Raw genomic sequence first — 19,587 nt, 5'->3', positions numbered from 1 at the left:
CTAGTCTCTTTTGTCTTTTGTCTTTCAACTACTGTAGATGTACTTTTTATCCGCGTGGGATTCATTTCCGCTATGTAGGCAAACACAATGTTTTCGCGGAAATTCGTCACAGCGTAATAACAGTATTTGTCATTGATATCTTTCTAAAGTCAGGGATATGAAAAGAAAAAAGAACTGCTTAAAAAATATAGAGGTAAAACAAAAAAATGAAATTTTCAAACATTTCCATTTCATTGTTCTCTTCAAATTGAAAATACGAGGGCTCTTCGGAAATTATTGAGACATTTACTGTAACTCTTTAAAGAGCAGAGATAAAATAAAGAAAATTCGGCAACATTTTATAAAGAAAGAATAACACAAATATGCAAAATTTCTAATTTATAGGATAATTAGAAAAGTTCTGGTGAAAATATAAAGTCTCTCGCTGCTCCGCCTTGACGTAAAATTCCATTTTTTAGTCGTTATAAGAATTCTTTATTACACTAATTTTTTTTAATGATCTCCGTATTTCAGATCAGAATTCTTACAAAGTGCTTACAATATGCTGTCAAAATAGAATTACATACATATATTGAAATATTTTCGCCCGTATTATGGGTCTACCGGGGGTTTGAACGTGATTGTTACATATTTTAAATATCTATTTCGTGATTGCGCCGGGTACCCCTACTAATGATACATTTATCGACCTCTGAAGCTAAGAAATATAATATTTGTAAAATACTTTTTGCTTTTACGAAAACTTAGTGTTTGTTAAACGCATATGGGAATTTTCACCGAAAGACGTTCATTAGAAAGAAAAATATACACAAAGTCTCAATAATTTCCGAACAGCCCTCATATAGGACAGAAAGTGATTTTCCGATTTGATTTTTTATCCTCATTTCAGAGGTGATCGGTAATTTTTATGTATTTGTAGTACTGCCAAAATATAAATGAAAGAATTCAAAGCACAGATAGTAAAAAAAAGTATAATTACGATTGTTATCCTTTATTTTCTTATAAAGAGGCGTATGTAATTATGTTGACATCAATTTCTTTTCATCTAATCTCTAAAGAATGTTCAGTATGCCAACAAACAACAAGGAATCGTCCTCTGTGCGTTATTTCTGTAAACTGATATTCTTTCTTATTCATGTCTTATAATAGCGACCAACAGACCTTCGCATTGCTAATTTTGTCTGGCGTTAGGCTTTTGACAAATAATACAAAAATCTCAAAACTTTTTGCTTATGGAACAATGACATTGTTCTAAATACTGATTGTTATTTCTGATATATTTGCTGTATATACAATCTTAAGATCGATTATTAAAGCTGTGAAACGATAAAATATTTTACGGGGTCACTTTTCGTTGTTACACCGGCGCAAAGAGCTCAAATAACATGAATTAATTATACAAGGATGTAAAATGTAGAAGGGAATCAAAGGTTTAATTGCCTTGTAACAACCGATAGTGATACAAGGCTGCTTAATGATAGAAATACCATTAAGCCTTACAACGCTTAATGCCATAAATTATTGCATTAATAGTTGACTTTCTTAATTATTTAATATTATAATTATTTCATTTAGTGGCGATTAAGCATCAGCATTAAGAATGTCAACCATTAATGCAATAATTTATCACATTAAGCGTTGTATTGCAACTTTTAATAATAATTTTATCATTGAGCGGTGTTGTATCATTACCAGTTGCACATTGCATACATACACTATTAAGAAATATTTTGAAATTTAACTTTGTCAAAATTATAACTAATTCTCAAAAAAAGGACGTTTTTTCTATTTGCTAAAGATAGTACTGCCATGACTATTTTGCCTCGGATTTAATCTTCGAGGTTGCCATCTTGTAGGCAAAAATAGTGAATTTTCCTCTTTAAACAGCCAGTTTTAGACATGCATGTCAGAACTATATGGGGAAAATTTACATTATTGTCTTTGAAAAAAGGCCGTAAAGATCGTATATTCATAAGAAAACTGTGTTTTCTTCACCCCAGTACCCAGTATAATTATTTGAACTTGTTGGATAATGAAAATATAAGGAAATGTTGATCCAACTGTGGCAGTAAGCCGGGTTCGATCGCCGGGGGCCAGATAGCTCAGCCGGAAAATTACCTGACTGAATATTCAGAAATCCGGGTTCGAATCCCGGTTGGTCTTCCGCATTTTCCTCTCTTCTGTTACATGTTGTGCCGTGCCATGCCCTGTAACTGACAGGTGAGAGGCATGCAAGGATAAGCTTGAAATGGGGTCTCATATTTTTTATTCTTTATATTGTTTTAACATGCATATAGAAATTTTGTGTTTCTTTCATATAATGTACAATAGAGCATTACCCATCAAACATTGTACTTTGAACAAAAAGTCTTTTGTATTATTTGTATAATTTGCTTTAAAATCGGTATTTTCCTATATCATCCTATAGTAAATGTACCTTTATTTTCAGACGGTCCCTTAAAATACCTGGACGGTAGATTTCCCCCAAACTTGGCATGTACACTGAATGTTCAGCAGCATTAATAATACAAAAGACACCTGCATTGTTCCTTTTTTTCTTTGTGTTTTTTACATATCTGTAATAGCACCTGTGTAACACCAGTTTATCAATGTATATATATATATAAAGTAATGTTATATATGGCAATATATGCAATGTATACGCCAAAAATGATACTACTACTGAAATTTATGTAAGTTATATATTGTATAAAAATGAAAACTTTCGCTATTGTAGTTTTCACAAAATGAAAACCCAGTCGGCGCAATAACACAACCGTAGTAACAAAACTGATTGGAAGCGAGGGGAGGTAATAACTGATACATTATCTAGCAGCCATGATGTTTGTTTACATGAAGTAAAATTGAGTAACTTTTTGAAGTTAAAGATAAATTTATTAAATCTGGAATTCTCCAGGGATTCCGAAGACTGGAAATGAGGAAATTGCCTGGCTAAGGTGATTAAGCTGGTCGACAAGGGGTGGGCGTGTCCCCATACCAGATTATACAAAATAATTTGTATTCCGTTTTGGAAATCAACCGATGAGAGTCGGGAATACAAACAAAATCGAATTATTTGTAAATCAAAAAAGATGTAACTTTTAAACAAGGGAGATAAAAACAAAGCAAAAGGTAGTTTTACGTATTCTTCTGAGAACCCTTGGGCAGATTATTACCAAACTTACACTGGATGAGAAGGTGATGATTATAATTTGTCCAATACTTCTCACCGGGGGAAAGGGAGTAAGGTGAAGCCTTAGATGATATATGGTTAAAACTGTACAGATATTGACGCCTATATAATGACTTTATCAGATAAACTTTTATTTATCTGTCAAACAAAAAAAATTCCGATCCTCTTAAGCAATTAATGATGCATTAAGGACTATCTTGAGTATCTAAAAAAATTGTCACCAATTGTTTTTCCCTAAATCTCATATCCTCCTTTGATAACCAAAGTTCATTTTCTTTTAATAACCACTGTGCTAGATAATATAAAAAAATATTTGGAATCATTTCCGGATGTAGATTCAACTTTGTTCAAATCATGACCCCCGGGGGTAAGCTGGGTCATATTTTTATACTTTTCAATACTGAATAGATTCCTGCTTTTGCCCAGATAAAGTGCTCAAGTGCGCAATGTGGTCCATGGGCCTATTGTTTGATTAGTTTTAGTACATATTCATTCCAAAGTTTTGACCTTTCCTTAATAAATTGTCAAATATTTGCAAAACGTACCTCATAAAATACTTATTTAATGAAGATCTTATTTCGTGTCTGAAGGGAGTTGATGGATCGAGAAATATGTATATCATTATATGAAAAATAAATGAGTTTGATGCTCTAATTCTTCTCAATAAAAATAAAGAGAAGGCTTTTCTTATTCCATTTTTTTTCTATCTCACTTATAGTACCATAACCATCATTCACATTTTATTTCTTCATTTTTATGAAATGCAAACATACAAGCATCATAAGAGGTAAATACAAGATAGTTATTCAGTAAAACAGTGTGAATTTTGAATCCTCTGACAGATTTAGAAATATTTAGACCCTATTATACTGGAATTAGATTAATTATAAACATGATTATAGTCACTGTGATTCAGCACAGTTAATTATTTTACACAATGTATTTCCAATGTATTTCTAGTATTTGTATACAATGTTTTACAAAATGTCTATGCCATGATCAATTCACTTAGGGAGGTTAAAAACAAACATTGTACAGTGTATATAAATTCGCTGCATGGTCACATATGTTGGATCCTTTACATGTATTTGATTTTTTTTACTTTACCACTTCGACACTCAGCCACAAAGAGGTTGTCTCTGGTGTCTACACATAAACCCCATGGAAGCTGTATATCACAGTTATCAATGTAACGGAGGAACTGTCCGTCCTGAATTAGGATGTGGATACAGTTGTTTTGAGAATCTGCTGTGAGGATCTGACTCTGGCTGTCTGTTGTGATGCCACGTAGATTAAATGGTCCCTTGTTCGAAGTGAAATGACCAGTGTATCTAAATCGGAGTTTTCCTGCCTGATTAACCAGCACTACTGCATTGCCTCCATAGTCAGCTACACAGATATCTAGGTTCCTGTTCTCATTGATGTATGTACACATAGATTAACATGACAAAGTTCACAATGCCTCTGTAATGCAGCTGTTTGACACAGGTCACAGAGGAGGATGTCTTGGGCACAATAACGCGGGTCCATATTAGGTACGTCAGTCACATGATGAAGGGGATGCTGTAATATCGTGTATTTACTATTTTAATTAATAAGCTGATTAGAAAGGAGAGAGATTACAAATTAAGCTCAAATTTGACTTGGGATGAATTTGTAAGTACTGAAATGAAGAGATACATGACGCAGCATTGTTAAGGCTGAAATAAGGAGGCGGGGCCTTATTTATACGGGAAAAGTTAACTGTGACGTCACACTAGAATATGACTTTTATGTATTCCTCATAATACCAGAAAATGAAATTATTTGCAACTTTAAACTGCATTAGCATAATAAACAACGATAAAACTTATCAATGCATTTAAAAAAGTTGCTAGTTAAATCCCACACAGCTGGTTATAAACAGATCACTATCTCGATGAACTTGTTAATCATGACGTCATTCTGGTAAAAATGACGTAATTCATGTGCTGTGAGAGGCAGATTGAGGAATTTTGTAACAATGAAAAATGCGTTTTATTATGAAACAGAATGTAATTTACAAGTGTTAAATAGGCTATTCATACCAATATATCTCCTTTGTTCAGTGTGATTATTTATTAACTATCGGGAGAATGTATTCAGATAATTTTGTCGTGTTTTTATGTTCAGTTTAGGTATATTCTACATCGAGATGTCTCGTTATATCGTTCTTTCGCAAGGGCATACACTTAATAAATCTTACCATTTTTTGAATATAGATAAAGGATTTGTTTCTTAACTAGAAAAGTGCTGCTGCTTTCTTTAAATCTAGAGGGTGACTTTATAAGTACACAAAATATATGGTAAAAGTCAAACATATTTCGACATGGGCCTATTTACTTGAAATTTTTTACTGTTAAAACGCGATTTTTATTCAAAGCAGCAGCACTTTCCAGAAAGTACAAAGTATACAGACACATTTAATAGCTTGAATTTTTAATTTCAAATAGGGTATGCCCTTGCGATATTGAAATTTGTTAATGACCTACATTCAGTACACGTACTATGCATTCATCACGTGACTGTCCATCGATGGGACCAAACTTCATACAGTACAGAGTAGGTTATACTATGCTATTTCCATAAGTATTTTAGTTCTGTGATAATAAAACAGCTGAATAAAAATAAATTCAGTTTTAAAAACAATACCCGTTTTTGCATTTCTATTTTCCGTTGATTTCTCATAGTAGGCCTTAACAGTGCTGCGGACTATACAAAGGGATACATGATCATGCAGACAACTCCTTAATGCTTCACACAATAAGCACTTGAAGACATAAATTATATCAATTCTTAGAATGAATATTCTAGTAATATTATAAATCTTTTAACTTTAAAGATATAAAAATTGAAAAACACACCGAGTCCTAGAAGCATGTTAAATAATCATAATGTGTCACCTGTTATCACAAGACGGCTGCCCTTGCTAGTAGAGAGACTTGCTATCAACTTCCTGCCAGTGGTCTTATTCTAGATTTTGACTTACTTTCAGATCACATGATTTAAATACCTGCACCTGAAAGTTATCTACGTTATAAATATTCTTTAGGTTGACTAAGAAACCTTCTAAAATGCTTAGTAACAATTATAATCTAATAATTGAATTTTGCTTGTATTCTCGCCTCTCATTGGTTGATTTCCAAAAAGGATGGCAAAATATTTGTATAATCTGGTTTGGTATGGAGACCCCCTTAACGAACAGCTTAATCATCTTATCCATGCAATCCCCTCATTTCCAGTCCTCGGAATCCATGGAAAATTCAAGATTTAATAAATGTACCTTCAACTATAAACAATTACTCGATCTTACCTCATGTAAACAAGCATCATGGCTGCTAGATCTATGTATCAGTTATTACCTCCCCTCCCTTCAAATCACTTCCGTTACTACGGTTGTATTATTGCGCGGTAAATTTGAACTTATAAAAAGCAACACTATTTTACATCAAAAGTTGTTTAATTATTTTAAAATTAAATTATAAGGAATGACTCTAATTCTTGGCCATATTATCGAGTATAATCTGGTTTGGGTCAGTTTACGCTTTTTTATAATCCGCTTCAGAAAAGCAACAAACAGAGTTTCTGAAGATGATCTTTTTATTACATATCTCCTGTACATATATGTACTCTATCTGGTGTGTTTACTCAACAACAAAATTTTAAGCTGAAACAGTTGTCTATCAAACTGAAATAGGAAATTTCTTGAATGCAAGTACTTTAATAATTATTGAAAAGTATACCAAGTGTTTACATGCAGTCTTCATAATTACATGTATACACATGACAGTTTAAACAACAAACATTCAAATTTAAAAAAAAAAATTCCAGGCTTTAAATTTCAACAATATTTCTCTGAACGAATCCAATCAATTTTTAATTTTTAAAATATTATGTTTGTGTGATTATAGTTCCAGGTACCATCATGTATTCCCAGTATTGTGTTTGTATTTAAGATAAAAAAATCTTATATTAAGTAATTTATTAATTATATTTGTGAGTGAGGTTATTCTGAACTGTAAGCCGAGTGAGAGAAGTAAAGCTGTGACCTTAATACACTCTGAACCGCCACCTGTTAGGAGTTGTCTGAAAAAACAAAGGGAAACAACTCAGTTCTAGCATGAAAAGAGCCATACTAGAAAATTTTAAGTAATCTACATGTAGCATCAACTCTAGCTTGAACACTAGCTTGAACGCTTTAAAAAGGGAAAATAAGAGAGTAGGGAAATAAATAAATTGAGGTGAAAATTATGAGGTGTAGATCCATCAAACGAATAAAAAAGGAATTACTATATTTTTATTTATAGCCACATTTAAATCACTAATAAGAGTTGTTTATTATACAGGTCTAGGCAGCCTCTGTTTTTAGAAGATAGTTTTTATCCTCTAAAAACAGAGGATAGAGGTGTCGCCACCTCCCGGACTTTTCAAAACAAAGGGCAGTCTACGCTGATTTTTCAACCAAAACAAGTAATATGTTAAATTTCATACGATGATGGTTAAATCTAAGTATTAAGTTTGCTGTTCTGAACGGGACTACAGAGGGCGGAGCTACATTCCATTTTGTATTAGCCTTGTATACTGTTGTATTAACCAACTAAAATACAAAAAATGAATCTGAAGCTAATTGAATGCTGATTTTTTTCTTCCCTATTATAAATTTTGGAGAAATATTTTCCTAGCAATGTATTACTAGTATGTCAAAATTTCTCAATCATTTTTTAAAAAATTATTCCTGACAGAATCTACACATTATATTTCTATCCAAACGATAACGAAAATTCAAAGTTACGGAAAAAATAGTATGTTGGATAAGTTCCTGCAAACATGTTTTCTTTCCCTGCTTTTATTGTGTCCCTTTAAAATAAAAGTAAAGTCCATAGGTTCACGGATGCAGCATACATTAGGTGAAATCCGCACCCCCTCCATTTTCCTCTCTTCTCGCGCAAACTCATTCAAGTCCCTTCTTACCCCCCCCCCCCACCTTTAAAAAAAAAATCATCTTAAATCTTTATCTCTGACGACTGCAGTACATCTCTTACTTCGTTTTTAATGTTGCATTTCAATAACACAATAAAAATCTGTGACATCAAAGCCCATCGCAAACTTTCATAGACAGGGGGAAGGTTTTCAACTAATTCACTGGTGGATTGATTACTCAACAGTTCAACATAAGAACCAAGAATCAAGCGTCAGTCTGGGTATTTTTGATGAAAGACGAGCTGGATGCTTGCAGAATTATGAAAAATAACATGTTAAAAAAGGAATATGAATTATTTCGCAACTTATTTGAATGATGAAAACAATCAATTTCGTTGTGAGGAAGACCCATAAAGTTGTCATGCAACTTTTTACAATTCTCACACCGGTCATTTCAGTACAATCGAATTTCGGATCAAACTGTCTCTTTTGTCTCAAAACTATTTCGGGTTGATAATTTTTTTTTAATTCAAGGATTTAAAAAGGATAAAAGCTACTTAATAAAATATTGAGGTACTCCAAAATATCAAAAATGCCCATTTTATAATTTTTCTGTTCAAGCTGTAAATGTAGGATAATAAATGATCGACTATATTTGGTATACTCATGTAGGTGCAATTCGTAACTTTCCGTGTTTGGAAGTGTGCGAAAATATAAATGAAAAAACTTCAAAGCACAGGTAGACAAACTAAAGTATATTTACGGTCGTCATCTTTTATTTTCTTATAATGAAAAAATGCAATCATGTTTACTTAAATTTATTTTTATCATCAGGAAAAAAAACCCAATAACATGTTCAGTGTGTCAGCGCAAAAAACAAAAAGGAATCTTGCTATGTGCGTTATTTTAGTAAACTGATATTCTTTCTTATTCATGTCTTATAACAGCGAGCATTAGACCTTCTCAGTGTTAATTTTGTCTGGCATTGGGCTTTTGAAAATTAATACAAAGATTTAAGACATTCCCTTTCAACAGCATTTTTACTTATGGAACATTGACATTGTTCTAAATCCTGATTGTTATTTCTGATATCTTTGGTATATATCAATCTTAAGATCAATTATTAAAGCCTTGTAACGACAAAATACTCTACGGGGTCACTTTTCGTCGTTACACCAGCTCAAGTAGCCCACATTTAAACTCGTTCTATTTTTTTTCTATAAAAGATCACCCATCCAACACTTTTTTAAAAAAGAAATGACGCATTTCTTTAGTTTCTTTTAAAATAATTTTCCCTTTTGTACATGTAGGCATTTAAAACAGACAAAGTCAAACAATGTGCAAAGAGCAAAGTATGATTATTTGATAACGAATGTATTGTCAAACGGGTTAAAACTAAAAAAAAAGATTTTCTATTTTCTCCAAGGAGAAGGTCAAAAGGTCAAATGCGTTAGTACCCTATGATAGGACATTTCACAAGAAATATTTGTGTGAAAAATGTATGATCGAGCTTCAAGGAACTAAACATTATGGACAATGTTTTAAAAGATTTTTGGACAAACAGACAGACGGATAGACAGGACAACACATACTATATTCCGTCAAAACAGCGTATTTACAGAATTTTATCAATTTTTTATGTGAAAGGTGCATGGACATAGATTTGAAATTAATATTTTCTGTATAATACTTATATATTTAAATAGCATTTCACACAAAGATATATTAACGATTTTATTTCATCTAAAAGTTATTGAGACTTCAAATTTTAATATTTTTCATTAATACACAACATGATTGCCACTTTTCTGAAGTATTAAGAATAAAAGTAAAATTAAAGAGACTGGAATGATGTGTCAATCAAACCCATCCAAACATTTGAAGTTTCAGTTACTTTAAGATGAACTAAAAATTCTCATATTTTTTGTGTGAAATGCTATTTGAATATCTAAGTCATAATATTATGCAGAAAATATTAACTTCAAATATTTGTCCATGTACCTTTAAATCTAACATGCGGTAAAAAAAAGGCAAAACATATTTTTATTATAATAAAGAGTAATTGACTTTACATGTATGACAATAATATTAGAATCATTCATAAAATATCATTTTTAACCATGCATGCCAGAAATATATGGGGTAAAATCTTCAATCGAAGACCCATAAGAAAAGCAGTCACTGTGGTATATTCATCTCAGTGCCCAGTATAATTAATTGAGTTGGTTGGCTAATGAAAAACATCTGGTAGTGTTTAAACGACTGTGGCGGTCATCAGTCAGGTTCTATCGCCGGTGGCAAGATAGCTCAGGCTACCTGAGTGAAGATTTTGGGGGGGGTCCAATTCCGGTCTGGTCTGCCGCATTTTTGCCTTTTCTGTCACATTTAGTGCCTAGGCATGCCTTGGAAGTGCCTCGTGAGAGGACTGCAATTATGAGCTTGGACAGGGGTATTTTGAGGGCCAAAGACCTTTAAGGATGGAAGAATGTGGCGGTCAGTTTGGTTTGATTGCTTGTGACCAGATAGCTCAGTCGGTAGAGGACTTGACTGGAAAATCAGGTGGACAGGGTTCGAATCTCGTTTTGCTCTCCTGCATTTTCCTCTCCCGTTTCACTACAACATGGCGGCCATTAAAGATAACCTTAAATTAAATCCGCCTGATAAAAAACCTTTTATCCAAATAATACAGTAAATTAATATATTTAAAACGTATGCTTTTAATGATTTCTGTAAATGAATACTGCTAACTTAAAGGAACTTTTTAAAATCTATTTATTCCTTTTTATAACAAATACACAAAACATTATGTAACTGCGTAATAAACTTTTGCAGTCAAAAATCTATGGAGTGCCAAGGTATAACAAACTGACATTTGTTTGTCAAAACATAACGTTTAAACTGAGTGGTACACGTATAAGGTTTCTCGAAACTATTGTTTAAAGAAATAATGTGAAACAACAGCTAATATGCGTTGTCGTGGCAGACATAACTAAAATAATAATTTTGTTAATTATTTCTACATGGAAGATAGCTTTGGTATACAGGTATTTAAATTTGAATAACATGACCTGAGAGATAGTCGAAACAAAAATCAAAAGGGGGCTAGATATGTTCTTACTAGTATCTTGATAGAGAAAATTGAATAAACAGGTAAGAATATATTTCGAATTTTATTTTTTAAATACATATTTCTTGATTTAATTAAGACTCCAAGTTTGCAAAATTCCTAGCCTCATTTCATCCGCCTTTTTTTTTTTTTTTAAATTGCATTATAAATATTCTATAAGAAAATTTAATGCTGAAAATAGCCATGCACCTTAATGAATATTTGTGGAATAAAACTGTAAATGTTTCTTATTCAGGACTATCTTTCTGTTATTAACATTTTTTCTATAACTTGAAGCATTCTTGAATGTTTATATTCAAAGTTGAGTAAACGTTGTTCATAATATTGTGAGTTTTCTTCTTCTCTCATAAAGTTATATTATTATGATTGTATGAAAAATAAATTAAACGGATTTATACTGTCCATTGAATGTCAAAAATTGCTTGGCTTATGCAAAATTTAAAAATACTTTAGGAAAACATTTGTATATTCAATATTAATTTCGTTTAGACGTTTGAAGCGTAATATAATATTGGTCTGATGTAAATAATTTTTCCCTCAAAAGTTTGAATGTTTTAAAGCTATGAAAGACAAAAAAAATGATTAAATTTAGGACATAACATTTTTGAAATCAATAATTTATTGAAATGTTAGTATTTGGAGTCAATAGCGACAGGTATACCAGAGTTTTTTTAAGCCAATTAATCATTCCGTTATATAGGAAAATACTCTATAAGAGGGCCTTTCAAAAATTACGCGGACTGTGCTTTTATTTACTCTTACAGACTTCATATAGTTATAAAAGAACTACGAACTCTAACTCTTGATTCCCGGCTACATTTTGCACCCATTAAATTCAATATCAATGGCAATGTGGCCATTAAATCTTTGTTTAATACAAAGAACAGTTCTATGGTAATTGATTAAGCATTTTAATTCCAGAGCTAGATAGTAAATTATCGTTAATTCCGGCTCTTGAAAAAGGGGGGTAGACGATATTTTCTAGTGAAATCGAACTTTCAAGAATCACCATATTTTGAAATAGTCTTAAATATGATAAAATGTATATAACATCTTTTCTTATGTTATTCGCAAATAAATAAAACATATATTAATTAATGAAATACAATTATTTAGCTGTATATCGCTTTAAATTTGGTGAAAAATCAGCATTTTTTTGTTTATTGTCTTTAAAAATATGCCCCCCGTGAAACACAAAAGCTTTGGCATAAATTTGTAAAATGACAGTCCATATTACCTGTTAAAAGGAAATTTTAAGGTTTATTCCCCAACGTCTAAAACCTATATAAACAGTATAATTATCACAATCAATTAAGAGGCCATCTGAGGGACACAGGTAGCGTTTACCTGTGTTATCTTGATTTAATATTCTGAATGAAATATATTTATTTTTCAGATAAAATTTGATGTATATAATATGTACCAAACCAAAATTTATTTGATTAAAAACTATATTTCAAGACACCAATCAAGTGTTTTTTTTCATATGAATATTTTTATTTTTATTTCAGTACATTTCATTACAAGCACTATGACACAATGTATGTAAAGTGATGACAAGTTTATTATTTACAAATATTTAATTTTTAGATTTAAACACTTTGAGCACTCTTCATAAAAATCACAATTTACGTACTATTTGATATGCTTTTCATATCATTTATAATATATTAATATGGTAAGCAGAGTTTATATCACTTCCGTTCTATACATTTATTAGCACTTTTTTCAGTTGACAGACCATTCATTTGTATTTTAGATTTGATACCACTATACATATTTTTAATAAAAGTAAAACATTTACCATTGACCCCACTTTTAAGAAGTTTGCACGAAAGTCCCTCACGCCAGACTGTATCAAACGCTTGTTTAAAGTCTATAAATGCACAAAACAATTTCTTTTGCTGTTAATTAATGTCTGAGATAAAAATTGTAATAATATGATATCGTCCAAAGGGGCGCATGCGTTAGCTGAATGAGAGTCATGATTTTTCGAGCTCTGAATATAAGATATTTTCTGTTAAAAAAACAAACAGTATTATCTAACTTTCAATGTAAACTAGCTGATCTAACCAGCCTCATTACCAATTATTCATAATCTATGTTGTTAGTTGAAATTATATTCAAAATTCACAGTAAAGTGATTTGTTTTCAAATTATTGAATGCTACATGTATGCTTCTTTGTACATTTTCACAAATACATAAAAAAAGAATAATCTTAAGATTTAAGTTTTATTATGGAGACTTAAAACAATTTTAAAAATGATAAAATGCTATTACTTTAAATGTATTCAGAGTAAATGCTTAAAACTTTAGCTAAAAACGGACATTAAAAATTATTTAAGTACCATAAAAAAATAAAAGAATTCAACGGATGTATTAAAAAAAAAGATTAAATAGAATATATCTACAATGTCAAGACGAATTAGCACAATAAAATAAACTTTTTTCTAATTTAAATGAAGATAGTTTTATACTACAAAATTAAAATAAATACTTTAAAAATTTGAGTAGAAAAATATTTTTAACATTTGATAAACATTTAATTCAATTTATAAGTATTATTGGTAAGATTTTTGAAACATTGATTAATATAGATTGACTAAAATACCCAGTAAATACTTTGAACATTTGAGTAAAAATATATAAAAAATTGAACAACATTTAATTTATTTTAGAGGACTTATCGCTAAGTTTTTTCCTATATAACTTACAAGTCTTTGACACAGTCATATAAATGCAGGTAGTTTATTCATACAGTTTAAGATACAGGTAACACACGTCAGGTAAACGCTACCTGTGCCCCTCAGAGGGCCTCTTAATTGAGTGTGATAATTATACTGTTTATATAGGTTTTAGACGTTCGGGGAACACACCGGAAAATGTTTTAAAAATATTTTCCGTTTTCCGTTGATTTCTATAGTGAAAAACACAAGTTTTACCAAAATTATAGAGTTATCTCTCTTTGGTATCCCAAATAAGTAACATTTTATGAAAATTCATATAAATATCTTTAAAATTTTTGAAAATCATTCGAATATGTAAACTTTTGAGAATGACTTAGAGGTAGGCGGGAGAACAATACTATCGTTCGTAGTTCTTTCACAGAAATATGTATCTTAAAGATTCCAATAAATTTTTTGCAAAGTTTCTGTATATTTAAAAAATTCTACTAAAATTATCGGTATGTTGATATTGCTGATGGAAAGGTCCCTAACAAAAAAATACTATAGTAAACTATAGTTAACTATAGTAAACTATAGTTAACTATAGTAAATCAAAGTTCCAAAGTTTTCACTATAGTAAATCAAAGTTCCAAAGTTTTCCAAAGTAAATCAAAGTTCCAAAGTTTTTACTATAGTAAATCAAAGTTCCAAAGTTTTCACTAAAGTAAATCAAAGTTCCAAAGTTTTCACCATAGTAAATCAAAGTTCCAAAGTTATTACTATAGTAAATCAAAGTTCCGAAGTTTTGACCATAGTAAATCAAAGTTCCAAACTTTATACTATAGTAAATCAAAGTTCCAAAGTTTATACCTTAGTTATTCAAAGTTCCAAAGTTCTTCCCATTATAAATCAAAGTTCCAAAGTTTATATCAAAGTATTAAAGTTTTTGTATGTTTTTAATAAGTTTTCAAAATTATTAATCTGTTTTAAGGGTGATGATTTTGGTTTGTTTGGGTTGATTTTCGTTGTTCATCTCAATTTAAATATGCAAAGTAATTTATTTAAATGCATTATTTAAGTTGAACGGTAGAAAAACATGTTGACTGGTGTTTAAAAAGCAAATATTTTGATTCTAAATGACGGTTTTTTTAATCTAATAGTATTTTTTTCTCTATAAATAATGATAAATATTGCTTTTTTATCGATGCAAGGACAATTTATTCATTAAAATTCATTTCTTGTACTTTGTTCTTTTTGGGGACGATTCGGGTTTTTTAATCGTTCATCGAGGCTATAATAAATCTTATTCTTGACATTTCATAAAATGTACAAAATGAGAATCAAAACCATAATTCCACGGGTTTTATAGTTCTTAATCAAAGTTAATCAAAGTTCCAAAGTTTTTACCATAGTAAATTAAAGTTCCAAAGTTTTCACTATAGTAAATCAAAGTTCCAAAGTTTTTACTATAGTAAATCAAAGTTCCAAAGTTTTCACTATAGTAAATCAAAGTTCCAAAGTTTTAACAATTTGCTTAACTTTGGTACTATAGTTAAGTATAGTAAACTATAGTTAACTATAGTTTACTATAGTATTTTTTCGTTAGGGGTACTGAACACGACAAAAAATTTGAAGCAAAAGCATGCGGAATCCAAAATTTAACTCATCAATTTTTTATAATTCGCGATATTTTTCTACAATTTTTTCGACAATTTTCTCAAATGTATCTTTAAATTGTTCCATTATTATGTATTAAGATTCACAAGTTATATTTGAAGAACTTACAGAAATATAATGATTTTTCTCTGATGTGATTCCTGTGAAAACGACTGTAAAAATGGCGTCTCCTGAATTGACGGCGCACCACACTTTTGTTAAATTATTTGTAATGCTTGAGACATCGCCAACATAGATCCAAAATATGCATGATAAAACTTGTAGTAAACTAGGGTTTTCGTGACATTTACCTACAAATAGCAAATTGAAATTTTAGACGGTTAGACTTCTGTAAAAAGGCTATACGGGAGGACAGGAAGAAGATTATCGACGAAAACTTTATCCGGACTGAAAAGAACGTGATTAAGAGATATCAATATTACACTATATCTCATAAATACCTGCAGTTTTTGGTTTTAAAACAAAAAAAGAATATCGATCACTTGTTTAATAGATTTAAAGCTTCACAAGAAATGGTGTTTGGATGTTGAGTAGATAAGGTAGCTCAAACTGTACAGGTGCTCTTGGGAAAATGTTCAGAAAATGAAGCTCAATGAAATATTTTTTATAATGCCTGTGACGTCAAAGATTTTGCTGCTCCATGACTTAATGATATGTCCTGAAAAATTACTCAAAATTGATACCAATTTACAACATTTTGATATGAAATTTGGAAGACCATATAAGTAAAGATTCTTTTATTTTATGTGTGACATTTTGCCCGATTATGTCGTCAAATATTTTTTCTGTGCAACAAGTCCGCGTAATTTTTGAACGGCCCTCGTGTGAATCGATCTTAAATGAACCTTTACAAAATAAGACAAGTGTATCTCTATTATTAAATGTATTGATAAGATCGTCAACGTTTTATGCAATATTTCAAATACACTGTTACTTACAATAATAACAAACAATTTTATTTTATTTGCAAATATATTATTGAAAATAAAATTTGAGCTAAGTTAATTTCAACAATTGAAAAGGAAACCATTTCTACAAAATGTTTAGATGGATTAGGATATTGGATTTTTAACTCTAAAGTACAAGTATTGTATATCAAGCTTAAATACATCAAAACCCTCAATTATATGCCGGTATACAGTGTATTTAAATTATGATTGTGACCTGAAAGTACGTCAAAATCTAACAATTATACACCAGAAGATGGTAAAACACTATAACTTTGTAAAACTTCGTGTTATTTGTTATAGTTTTATGTTCATTCTTTTAATATTTCTCATGATTTATAAATGTGTAATTAGTGACGCCTTAAGGAGAAGTCGCTATGCATGTATCTAATCTAACTACATATCAAAGACACAGTTTCACCTTATTTAATTCAATTTAATTAACTTTATTATTTAACTCTTTGTATCAAGAATTATAATTGATATACAATATTGTAGGACCACCTGCATTAAGTTACTGAGACACATATGATGGACCCCCGTTACAATAGCCAGAATATCCCCCTCTGTGACCTGTGTCAAACAGCTGCATTACAGAGTCATTGTGAACTTTGTCATGTAAATCTTTGTCTACTGTGTGTTGGAAAACATCTCTCTGATTCATCAAAAAGACACCATGTTGTACCATACAAACTTAAAACGTCTACACCTAAATACCCTAAATGTCCAAACCACAACCAGAAACACTGTGAACTTTACTGTGAGAAATGTGACATTCCTGTCTGTTCTACCTGCATCTCCTCTGGGAAACATAAAAGACATGATTTATCTGATATTGTGCAGCTACTTAGATTAAAAATAAATGATTTGCAAGAAAGTCTTAAAGAGCTAGAGAAAGACATCTGTCCAAAATATGAAGAAATTAAGTTACATTTAAAGTCTGAAAAAGTCAACTTGGAAAAACACTACAAACAACTTACAACAGCTGTCACCAAACAAGGAGAAGACTGGCACAGAGAAATTAACATCATTGTCAACAAACAGAAATCTGAAATTGATGAGATGAAAACTAAACACGTGGCTGCTCTACATAAACATGAAAAAGAAATCGAACGGATTGCTTTTGATGTTAAACAGAGCATACTTGATTTAAGGAAAATACTGGAAACCAATGATGTTTCCCTAACCTCCGCATACAAATCAAGGAATGCTGAATTCAGAAGGTTACCCCCTAAGGTCAATGTTACATTACCAAGTTTCTCGCCCCATCAGATTAAAACAGAACAGCTCCATCAAATGTTTGGTTCTCTGTCAGCATTATCCATTACAACAGAAGAACATGGCTACACAATGAAGACACCAGAAGCTGTATCCTGTCCTCCAGTCAAACCACTGCTTGATGAACCAGAGCTCATCACCACCATAAACACCGATTATGGCCAAATGTGCAGCGTTACCATGCTCAGTGATGAAGAAATTTGGACATGCGGGAAAGAAAATATTATGAAACTCTTTAACCTCCAGGGTGAACTACTGAAGTCAATCCAAACGAAGTCAGGGAAAATTCCATGTGACATAGCAGTGACAAGGAGTGGAAATCTAGTTTATACCGACTCTGATAGAAGAACTGTAAACAGAGTGAAGAATGAACACATAAAAAAGGTGATCAAACTGCAAGGATGGAGACCTTACCATGTCTGTAGTACCTCCTCTGGTGACCTCCTGGTTACTATGGACAGTGATGAAGATAAACAATCAAAAGTTGTCCGTTACTCTGGCTCCACAGAGAAACAAACCATTCAGTTTGATAGTGAAGGCAAACCTCTGTATTCATCTGGGTACTTTAAATACATGTGTGAAAACAGAAACCTAGATATCTGTGTGGCCGATTGTGAAGCTCAAGCTGTAGTGGTGGTTAATCAGGCAGGAACACCCCGATTTAAATACACTGGTCATCCCTCTACTACCAAGGAGGAAGAATTCTATCCACATGGAATAACAACAGACAGCCAGAGTCAGATCCTCATCGCAGACTATTATAACAAAAGTGTCCACATCATAGATCCGGACGGACAGTTCCTCCGTTTCATTGATAACTGTGATCTAGAGCATCCGTGGTCTTTATGTGTAGACACCAGAGACAACCTCTTTGTGGCCGAGAATATGAGTTGTAAAGTGAAGAAAATCAAATACGTGTAAAAATAAAATATAACCATGCAGTAACTGTGTATTAACATGATTGTTTTAACCACCAATAAGTGTAGTGATGATCACATGAACATTTCAATAAACATTGTGTGAATGCAACATGAAGATAACAAATATAATCTGGAAAGTCAAATAAAAACTTTATTAATCAGAGGCAGAGCAAACTCGGACCTCAAAATGTAGTGGTGGGGTTGGGTGCAGTTGAGGAGTGATCATCATCTGCCGACCAGTCACACCCGCCGCATTCTCATTGTCTTCATCGAAAAAAAATACTCGAAAAAATCGTAGACTATTTAGTATATGAATAATGGCCTAACAGCGAGTACTAAAAACGTTAGTCAACGTTTTACTCAGTGATAGGTTAGTTGTGCTGACAAGGTCATAAGTATTTAAAGTTGACGATTGAATGTCATCATGTTTATCATCATTTGTTTGTATGATAACCATTAACTTCTTTTTCTAGTTAAATATTAACGTATGAAATATATTTGTCAGAATGTGTGGAATCTATTTCGAGACGAAATATGAACGAAAGTAACTACTTGTAATTGATAATATGTCGATTATATATAAATATATGTTATATATATTCGAAATATTCATATGCTGAGTTGAAGGCCATAACAAGTGTTTTTATCTCATGTAGTATAGTTTATATATATATATATATATATATATATATATATATATATATATATATATATATATATATATATATATATATATATATATATATATATATATATATATATATATTTCCTTCATATAAATACAAACATAGGTGTGCTATTAAAGGTGTGCAATTGGTACTCATGGGATCTTCAATATAT

General features: G+C 31.2%; 1 protein-coding gene across 1 annotated transcript; it reads left to right on the top strand.

The window, feature by feature from the left end:
- Positions 1 to 11,209: 11,209 nt before the first annotated feature.
- LOC134283167 (tripartite motif-containing protein 3-like) lies at positions 11,210 to 18,797 on the top strand. The gene is made up of 2 exons (XM_062765625.1): positions 11,210 to 11,281; positions 17,048 to 18,797. Exon 2 carries the CDS (start codon positions 17,078 to 17,080, stop codon positions 18,746 to 18,748), a length of 1,671 nt encoding a protein of 556 aa, XP_062621609.1. The 5' UTR covers positions 11,210 to 11,281; positions 17,048 to 17,077; the 3' UTR covers positions 18,749 to 18,797.
- The last annotated feature ends 790 nt before the right edge of the window (positions 18,798 to 19,587 follow it).

The sequence above is a fragment of the Saccostrea cucullata genome, unplaced genomic scaffold (genome assembly GCF_032062105.1).
Source record: "Saccostrea cucullata isolate Sc308-1 unplaced genomic scaffold, CSIRO_AGI_Scuc_v1 ctg3414, whole genome shotgun sequence".
NCBI classification, from domain to species: domain Eukaryota; kingdom Metazoa; phylum Mollusca; class Bivalvia; order Ostreida; family Ostreidae; genus Saccostrea; species Saccostrea cuccullata.
This window is presented reverse-complemented; position numbering and strand designations above follow the sequence as displayed.

Excerpts from the sequence above, each read along its gene's own strand:
- LOC134283167 (XM_062765625.1), top strand. The coding sequence starts at position 17,078 with ATGATGGACCCCCGTTACAATAGCCAGAATATCCCCCTCTGTGACCTG.